The sequence below is a fragment of the Aplysia californica genome, unplaced genomic scaffold (assembly GCF_000002075.1).
Source record: "Aplysia californica isolate F4 #8 unplaced genomic scaffold, AplCal3.0 scaffold00197, whole genome shotgun sequence".
Taxonomy (NCBI): domain Eukaryota; kingdom Metazoa; phylum Mollusca; class Gastropoda; order Aplysiida; family Aplysiidae; genus Aplysia; species Aplysia californica.
This window is the reverse complement of record NW_004797467.1, coordinates 630027-640674: the sequence shown is the minus strand read 5'-3', so window position 1 is coordinate 640674 and position 10648 is coordinate 630027. Positions and strand designations below refer to the sequence as shown.

The 10648-nt window shown below is 39.4% G+C and overlaps 1 protein-coding gene across 1 annotated transcript in view; it reads right to left on the bottom strand.

Annotated features, from left to right (window-relative positions):
- Window positions 1-5638, bottom strand: part of LOC101857949 (RAB11-binding protein RELCH) — a gene marked incomplete at its 3' end in the record, with an annotated part of 47587 nt that extends 41949 nt beyond the window's left edge. Inside the window, 2 exon segments of the mRNA XM_035969930.1 lie at window positions 757-846; window positions 5349-5638. Coding sequence (XP_035825823.1) covers window positions 757-846; window positions 5349-5559 — 301 coding nt within the window.
- Window positions 5639-10648: the final 5010 nt, after the last annotated feature.

The following is a 10648-nucleotide window of genomic DNA, read 5'->3' as shown; positions in this document are numbered from 1 at the left end:
GGGAGGGAGAGAGGATACTTTGACTCCAAAATCGCCCATTTTAGCAAGTGGTACATGATATAACTCACGGTGAATTTTTGACCTGCGAGAGGGGGCTCAACAATGCATGAAATCAAGGACTAGTCAGACATCAAGAATAGAGTTTTACCTTTAATAGCTGCAAATGTTAGTTCAAAATATCTGGCGAAAATCGAGAGTACAACCTAGAAAAATGGCTCAGTCAACATCACTGAACATAGATCAAAAGTCAAGGAATGTGTCAAAACTCATAGAAAGGAACTCATAGAAAGGGCAATTTCTCAATGGAAAATCCAATTCCACATGTGTTCACCTTTGTTGGGCCTGAAACTGGCAGTATACTGAGTTATACTTTTGTTCTTCCATTTTCGGGGAAAAAACACCTGAATTAAAGGTGAGTTTATTAAATATGATAAGTCTCTTACAGAAAAAGAGGTCCATTTATCAAAGATAAAATTGTAACGTAAAAAAAGAAGATCTGACGAAAAATAAATATTCTCAAATACCAGCATACAAAAGTCTTTAGTCCCTGTCCATTAGTTTCCATACTTCAACATATCAAATGCATTCATACACGTAAAATTACATATTCGCAGCTCCATCTCACTAACCTAATTAAAAAACTTAATGTCACTCATGTCATATAATTTATGAAAAACAACCAAAAAGACAGATTCACAGTTACTTTGATATTTATAACCAAGACGAGGAACGTCATTCCAACTTCTCAAGACTTACCAGCCACTCTCTCGTCCACTTGACGTTCACCATCATCAGAGTACCGGGCAAAGTCCAGTGAATCAAATGTCTGAACGCTAGATGTACGGGCTGTGGCATACCAACCAAGAAAACATAATCATTATTACTACCCAAGAGAAGAAAACATTTCTTTGGACTTATTTTTTGGGGCAGATAAGTTAAATTAGAAAGTTATAGGCCTACATATTCTCCACAAAATTTAAAAGATGAATGAGAGTTATACAAGGTGGTTCCTTTTCATCAGTTCTATTACATTAACATAGTCAAAGACAAGCAGAGATGAGGGAAAACATAATTTTGGTAGTTCAGGCTTCCATTACTTTAACATCGTCAATAGACAAAGCAAATTATTGATCCCCTATATCAAGACCGAAGTTGAAAAAATACAATACAACCTACCCTTATAGCTCAATATGGTATGCATACAGATAGATAAAACTAGCATCAACCCTACTTATTGTGGGAAAAAATCAAAGTGAAAGTGAGGCTAGTTTTTTTTTAAATTATCATTCACATTTCGTAGGAATGCCTTTTTAAAATGGTTACGCTGACAAAACACCTTTTTATCTTGAAACTGCAGCGAATAAGAAAAAGGCCTTTTCTCAATTACAGTAATAGTTATGGATCAAACAGAAGGTAGTTCACCACATATATGATATTCCTTTCGTGCAATTTGAGTACAGTCAAACCTGAGTAAAACGGAATCGCAAGGGAGCGGGGGAAAAATTCCGTCTTAGACAGGGGAATTTAGGAGGAGGGGGTAGGTGGAGGTGGGGGGAGGGGGGGTTCAAAGGCCCAGCCGGTGGGATCAAGGATCGCTAGTCCGATCGGCAAGCAGTGGTCAAAACGTCACACCTCTCAGCTGCTATCCTGTCTGGTAATGACATGCGTGTCCAATTACCACCAGTGCTTGCTTTTCATAAAACCACTGTTCGACCTATTAAAAACAGAAACGTTTGAACATCTCCTTTGCTTCCACCCTTAGTCCCACCCACCAATCCAATGCCACCCCTCACTGCCATCATTGTTTGTAACGATTCGAGGAACTCTTTTCTCAGCTGGCCGTACGATCAGGGCAGCAGGCATTGGTCAATCTAATTTTACACCTCTGGCTTCTGGCTACCCAGGTAAGTTTCAGTAGTGGCTGGTTACTTGAGCACTCTCACGGGCAGTCGTGAGATTTCACACCTACACTTCACTGACCATCTGTATCGCTCACAGCTCACACAATGGGGTAACATCTACCCCCAAATAGCACCCCTACTGCCTTTCCTCGCCTTGCGGCATGGCCATGGCGAAAGGAGCTTAAAACAAGCTGTAACCTCCTTGCCATGGTGTTAAGTTTAGAGCAGGCGGAACCAAACTTGCGAGTTTTGTTTCAAATCAGGGCTGAGGGGGCAAAGCATTTTCCGTCTTACACAGGTGAAACCCTCGGAAGGGAGCGGATTTTTCTTTCCGTTTCCGCGTTGGACAGGTTTCGGTTTTATACAGGTAATTAAAGAGGAATAAATCAAGGGAGGAGTAGGGAGATTCCGTTAAGACAGGTTTCCGTTAAGGCAGGTTCGACTGTACTGAATTTGTCCTATAAATAACAAACAAATTACTAATTAAATTTTCGGTATCATTTTATTCATGATGGACCCATCTCACCTCAGATATTCTGTTAAGTACTTTTCTTGTTCATTTTAATCTGCTCTACACGAATTTTGACTATATCCACCTCAAATTATTAGATGAGATGTATGGATATTTTCATAGGAACTATAGGACCAATTGCGCAGAAATATTTGACTTGTTTTAAACACCATATTTAGGGGGGGGGGGGGGGGGGGGCATGCCCCTCTGACCTAAAAAAAATCTGAGGGGTTTCAGACCAACCTGTACTTTATCATAATTCTTTGATGGTTTTTCAATTAAATTAGGTTCGATTTTCTTGAAAAAAATTGACTTGCTAGAGTTTTAGTGGCCATAATAATATACGTGTTTTGCAGCAAAAATTACAGCAGTTTAGCGCCCAACAACAGTGCATATCTGCCTGCAGGTCTAAAAGTAAAAATTAACTTAATTCTGATTGTAATGGGTAACAATGCATAGAAGCATGTAAATCTTATAGGACAGCTAAAGGGAACTCCTGGAATTCATGCATTTGCTTGCTAGGTGCGAGCAATGAACGAATGTTCGCAGTTGTAGGCAGGTGGTAGACCCGAAACTGACAAGCACAAAACGTCAATCAGTTCCATTTATTTACTTTTTTTAGAATAATAAGGTGTAATTTTTTTTTATGTGTTGTAAAAATATCTTGGATGAATAAATGGCAAATGAAATGGGGCAAGCATTGCCTGCCATGCTCATTAACCATGCGCCCTTGGTTAGCAACTCAATTAAATCTTTTTTTAAGACTATCTTGGATGAGGTTTAACAAAACAAATTCGGAGTGGTTATCCGTACAAATTGTGCGAACAACTCTGTCTAGTTATCCGTACAACATTGTACCGTACAATTGTGCGAACAACTCTGTCTAGTTATCCGTACAACGTTGTACGCACAATTGTACAAAGTGCTGCAGGTATCCGTACAATAGTAGGCCTACAAGCCCACAGGCCTACTGCCTACATGTTCTGTCTTTCTGAAAATCTAGATCTAGACCAAGAGATTCTAGATCAGTGTTTCCAATATTCCACCAGCTGAAATTTTTCAATTTTTCATCAGACCTCATCTGCTGATCTGAAGCCAGCCGCCTCATTGATGGTGTTCCCCTCAGGAAGAAAACAAAACAACTAAACCTAGACTCTTGATAGATCTAGAAATGTGTGTTGCGTTGAAACAATGTTGTAAAAATATTTAAGCTTAATTTACCTCCTTCTGTTGATAGTTCTGATGGCCAAAATGACAGCGTGTCTGTGTTTGAAGAAGTATTAGATCTATATTATGAGTGTGGGTTCGAATCCCGGTCTCGGAAGATTTTGTTTTGTTTTGTTTTTTCCTTCTTCTTCTCTCTCCTCCCCCAACTGACCAACAATTTTTTCCCATAATTGTTCGTTTTGACTTTAAAGATTCCCACTCATGGTTTTGAGAAAAAACAAAGAAACTTCAAGGTCTAGTCATAATTATAGATCTACTTATATTTTAATAGTAGTATAGTTCTAGCCTACTTTTCCTTTTAGGCCTACCAAATTAGGCCTGGTTAAAGTTATTACATTGATGGTCAACCCAGGGGAGAACAACCTCCAAAATTCAAATAATTGTACACGAATAACTGTCTGGTTATTAGTACAATTGTACTAATAACTAGTTAGAGTTGTACGCACTATAGTACCAATAACCGCAGCCAAACAAATTTCTGAACAGACTGAAACAGAAAGCCAGTTACTTTAAATACACTAGACAACGGAAAGTCTCCACTGTCGAACGACCAGCCCAACAAACACAATAAAGACTTAAAATTAAAAAAGACACCTACCCTAATCCTGACGCAACACCTAACCCTACCCTTAGAGTTAGTGATAGGCCTACTCTGCTGTCTAAGTTTCTAGTTTCATAGTGATTGCTCGTTACGTAAATCCTCCCCTAGACAACAAGAATTAAATTACTCAGTATGGCAAACTAAACTGTAGCTATATTTCTATGACATATTATTATGGGATGAAAAGCTATAGTACTATAGAAAAGCCAATACAGCGGAATCCTGTTATAACGAGAGGGAGGGGACCGGTGCAAAAGATCTTTTAAAGCAGGATTCTCGTTAAAAGGGATCCAGTAATAAATTCAAGGGACATAGTACAGTAGGCCGAATCTATGAGTCTGGTTTTCTGTTCGTTTCTTTTTGTAATCTCCCCTGAAGATGATTTGGTTCAACATGATCTCTAGGTGTCTTACTTGATCAAAAATCGAATGCGGTTTCTTTCTCTAACGCTAGCGATGTTGACAGCTCGGCGTCAGCTATCAGAAATAGAATCTAAAGTTCTCTAGGCTAACTCGCCCGCTGTGTTGTCCCCCACCTCACCTATCACCTGGCCTATCACGCGATGCATTCTGCTGTCTGCGCAAACGACATCCTCCCCACTCATTCGCTCCGCCTTCATTGTTGGCACACGTGGGCTCTCCTATTTTATGTTTCGCAAGATCACCAACAACTGGCGAGGTTTTGCAAGAATAAATGGCCTATAGATGCGCTGTGCACAGCAGCAGCAATAGTCCGCTATAACCGACTCGCATGTTTGTCTGATTGCGCTATAGCAGTATTTTATTTACAAAGATAAAGAAGGGAAAAAATGGGGTTTTAGAATAGTGTCTTTATAACAGACTTCTCGTTATTTCAGGACTCATTATAATTGGATTACACTGTAATAACAAATACACTCAAGATCAATTAAACAAGCTGAGGATTTCCAGCAGATTTCCTGTGTTAGCCTCTCTGTGCTGAGTATTATTCTGCCATTATTCTAATGTTAAGAGAATCATATGAACAGGCTATACATACGACACGATATCCTATACAACATTTTTAAAGCGCAGGTGAATAAGTTACGTCTATGAGGTAAAAACTAGATCTACTATTATAAAGAACTTACGCAAAGTTGGGGAGGGGGTATCTTCTTTCGTTCTCTCAAAATTCCCAGGGTTTGAGAAATAATCTCGTAGCCTTGGGAGTTCTCTTCCTGATTCAATAAATTCAGTATACAATTCCAAAGCCGTTAGAATATAATTATCTCGAAGCAGTTTGGCAGCAATGCTATCCCATGTTATATCCATGCTGTCACTTTTTGGGAGCAGCGATGCCATAGGTTGGCTGTCAGGGACGCCGCTTTTGGAATCTCCAACATCTGGGATGTCACTGTTATCATCGAAAGGATTCAGATTATCCGCCATTTTGAACAACTGAAAGTCACGTGAACAATATAGGTCTTTTTATAGCACAGCTCTCAACAAGCCACAGAATTCTACACTTACTACTAGATTCTAAGTGTAGAATTCTGTGCAACAAGCTTATTATTAATAAATTTTCCTTCAGACTTCAAACTTTTGTTTGCTTAGATCAAGCTCTGATTATCACAGATAATATAAAATAGTGCCATAATTATGTGTTGTATGAGCTTTTAAAGCTTAACTGCTGTTAGAAATTCATAGCCATAATTTCAACATTATCTTTACCTCTGACTCTGAGAGTTTGTCACACCCATGGAGGATGCTCTGTAGGCGGCACCGCACGCCTGATAGGAGCCCTCACTCGCAGCGGAACTGTGGTCTACCTGCGCTGCGCGTACGCACTGAAATCTAGATAAAAGAAAGAAGTTTTTTTTCCTAGATTAGGCAAGTCAATTAGTAAAAATGCCTTCCACCTGTGTTGTGTTTAAGTGAAAGAACCGATATGATGCTGCAGTGGACAGAAGTTTTCACAGGTGCTGTTTTCCTTTTTTTAAAATCTGAATGAAAGTGTTTTTATGCGCCCAGCGACACAATTTAGATCATTAACATTTATAGGAGGCTGGCTCCGGCGCTACCTGCCAAGGCCTACCCGGGCAGAAAGGGATACACTGTGACAACACCCCAGAAGAAATAATAGTTGCATTTATACAGCGCATATCCATGCTCAAGAGCATGCTCTATGCGCTTTACAACTATTACAAGAAAGACCGAGATACTTGATTTTTTACAAATATTCTTATTCTTGTGTGTACGTGTGTGAGAGTGTGTGTGTGTGTGTGTGTGTGTGTGTGTGTGTGTGTGTGTGTGTGTGCGCGTGTGTGTGTGAATGTATGTTTGTATATAATATATATATGTGTGTGTACTGGCGCTCATATGACCTTATGCAGTTGCGAGCGCCGTAAAATCTCTACTAAAACTAAATACATATTATACATTTTAATTAAAGTATATATTGCTTTCCATTGTGTATGTAAATTAGATGCTATGCGCAGCAGACCTTTATTTTGACGGGACAAAATCTAGAGTCTAGGTTTCTACATGTATCTTGTTTTCATATCTAATCATATAACACACCTTAGAGTATTGAGTTCAATCAGTCAGTCAGACTTGTTTTATGTTTTTAAGCCCATTCATCTCCTAATTACTATAAGACTACTTTTGTCTAAAAGTAGATATCGAGAGGCTCCATTAAAATATGAAATCAATACCCAACAACAATAATGATGAATATTTTCTATGTTAATAAGAAACACCAAACCATATCAAATTAGGGGAGGGGGTAGGGTGGGTGGATAAGAGTTTAAGTCTTGTTTGATAGAACTATACTTCGTTTGGATCTAAATCTATTGTTATAGTCTTCACCTAAGATCTCGCAATTTATAATTCCGGTTCACTTAAGATTCCGCTGTTAAAAAATAAACCAAACAAAGCAACAACAAACTTGACTACCCTAGTCATCCCTAAGATCAATTACCCCCCTCTGAAGTGTGAATAGGGACTAAACACGCTGCTTTCCCTATCGTACTTTACTGAACAAACAAAAAAACTTCAAAGGTCATCCATGCTCATGCAAGGGATCACATCTCTGCTCTAAATCTCGATGCGAGGTCACAGAATTCTACACTTAGTGTAGAATTCTGTGTGCGAGGTACAAGTTTGCTCCAGACCAAGGAGCTTAGAACTAATGGAGCCTCCTCTCTCTCTTCGCGGCGCCGCGAGCAGTACGCCGCGTTGGGGTTCAAATATGGCCACCGAGTGTGGGCTAAATCACGAACTGTGGCGTTTCTTTTTATATAATTTTATCGGACTGGGCCACGTTGTGGGGGTGGGCGGGGTGGGGGAATGCACGCAAGGAAGAGGGGATGGGGCTGGGATGAAAGATGAGGGGCGGGCCTTGGGAAGGGACGGAAGGAGAATGGGACAAATTAAATAAAAATAAAAGAGAGAGAGAGAGAGAGAGAGAGAGAGCGAGAGAGAATGAGAGAGAGAGATAGAGAGAGAGAGTGAGTGAGACAGACAGACAGACAGACAGACAGACAGACAGACAGACAGACAGACAGACAGAGGGAGAGGGAGAGAGAGAGAGATTGTGATCAACTGACGGGCTGACGGATAATGACAGGGAGAGAAAATTATGTGTGTGATACGGACTGTTCAATTCTTTAAGAGTTTTATGTTATAATCTAGTTTAAAAATCAAAAAGATGTGTAAAATAAGAAGAAAACTTGTCCGGGTAACATAAAATTATCAAACATACCAAATTAAAAATATTATTGATCACAATAATTTTGTTTCCTGGTTTTCACAAAGTGGAGCGCACAATGATTTCAAATATTCCACAAAAAAAGAGATAACAGCACCCTTGGAGGTGTGATCGCATGCATGAGCGTGGATAACCTTTGAAGGGTTTTTTTTTCAGTAAAGTATGATATGGAGAGCAGCGTTTTTAGTCCCTTATTACACTCCAGAGGGGGATAATTTATCTTAGTGATGACTCTTGTGTAGTAAAATTTGTTGTTGCTTTGTTTGGTTTATTTTTTAACTGCAGAATCTTAAGTGAACCGGAATTATTGATTGTGGGATCTTAGGTGAAGACTACAACAATAGAATTAAACCGAGTATAGTTCTATCTAACGAGACTCAAACTTTTATCCACCCCACCCTACCTTCTCCCCTCATCTGATATGGTTTGGTGTTTCTTTAACATAGAAAATATTCATTATTATTGTTGTTGAATATTGATTTCATGTTCTAATGGAGCCTCTAGATATCTACATTTAGACTACAGAAGCATCTACTTTGCACACACAAAGGAAAGCAATATCTTTAATTAAAATGTATAATATGTATATACATACACACATAATAATTATATAATATATATACTCATAATAAGTATATATATTTATGAATAAGAATACTTTTTTAAAATTGAGTCTTTCTGCTGGGGCGTTGTATCCCTTTCAGCCTGGGTTGGCCTTGGCATGTAGCGCCGGAGCCAGCCTCTTATGAATTAATTGTTTAAATTGTGTTGCTGGGGGCATAAAAATACTTTCATTCAAATTTTTTTAAAGGGAAACAACTGTGAAAACCTCGGTCCACTGCAGCATCATATTGGTTCTTACACTTAAATACAACACAGGTGCAAGGCATTTTTACTAATTGACTTGCCTAATCTGAAGGACCTCGGAATAAAAACCTTCTTTCTTATCTAGATTTCAGTGCCTTAATCGGGCAATCGCGCAGCGCAGGTAGCCCACGGTTCCGCCGCGAGAGAGGGCTCCTATCAGGCGTGCGGTGCCACCCACAGAGCATCCTCCATTACTTTTAATCTCCTTGCTCCAGACCCAAGGATTTTACGACGAAGGGATCACGCCCAGGTGCGAACTCCTCATCAACGCCTTTGATTTTGCCGAAAATCGAACTCGCAATAGAGCCTACCACCTGAGATTACAGTACAGCCAAGGCATGATTCGTTACAGTAAGGTAGAGCCAACAAGGCCGCCTCATCACACCCATGTTCATCAAATTATCAGGGAGGCGTCTAGAGTAATATGAATATTATGTCAACAAGATCGCCCATCACCATGAACGGCTGCTGAACTGAGTGATCGCTTCATTAATACAGAGGAAAGAAACAACACAAGCTAACAAAGACAGGACTATTCCTGCATCAATAGTACTGAGTTTTTTAAAATCTAATTTGAAAAGTCCAAAGGTGCTGTTATCTCTCTTTTTTTATATTTGAAATTATTGTGCGCTCCACTTTGTGTGAAAAACAGGAAACAAAATTAATTATTGCAATCAATAATAGGCCTATTATTTATAGACCAAGACTTACTACTGTTAGCAATCAGATAAAGCTGACATCGACCCTCGTTGGTGTTTGCTGTTCCTTACACTTAAAGCTAGTTATGGCACACGCCTAGAATCATGCAGTCATATATCTTAAATTCAGTTTTAAAAATACATTTTTCACCATTTCTTATTATAATTAAATCTTTTAGCGTCTTGAAAGAGTATCTTTATAATTTGGTATGTTTGATAATTTTATGATACATGTACTTAGATAAGTTTTCTTCTTATTTTGCCGATCTTATTAAATTTTAAACTATGCTATATAACATAAAACTCTTACATAATTTAACAGTCCCTAGGCTTTCTCAGTTGCCTAGAACAGTCCGTATCACATGCAGAATTTACTTTTTTTTTCTCCCTGTCATTCTATCCGTCATCCATTCCATCAGTTGATCACAATCTCTCTGTCTCTGTCTCTCTCTTCGTCTCTGTCTCTGTCTCTGTCTCTGTCTCTGTCTCTGTCTCTGTCTCTCTCTCTCTCTCTCTCTCTCTCTCTCTCTCTCTCTCTCTCTCTCTCTTATTTAATTTTCCACATTCTCCTTCGTCCCTTCCCAAGCCCCCCACCCCTCCTCTTTCATCCCAGCCACATCCCCTCTTTCTTGAGTGCATTCCCCCACCCCCACAACGTGACCCAGCCCGATAAGATTCTATAAAAACCACAGTTCGTGCTCAGACCACAGTCGGCGGCCATATTTGATCCCCACCACGGCGTGCTGTTCGTGGCGCCGCGAAGAGAGAGAGGAGGCTCCATTAGTTCTAAACTCCTTGGTCACACGAAAGAGTCTACATAACAAGAGGGGCCACTTCTCTCTTTTGAGCCACAGAATTCAACACACTGCTTTGAGACAATTAAAAAAGTGTCCGCAAAATTTGGTGGCGCCCTCTTCGCAAAAGCACACCTTTTGCGAACAGAGTTACCCTATTTGAGTTTAAAAAATCAAAGTGAAACTAGCAAGTTTTTGAATAAATTTCGGAAGAACGCTTTTTTAAAATGGTTACGCTGACAAAAAACCTCTTCCGGAGGAAAGGGTGATTGTTTTCTTCCTTTAATTTGACTTTAGAATGAAAGGCTAGAGGTCATAACAAA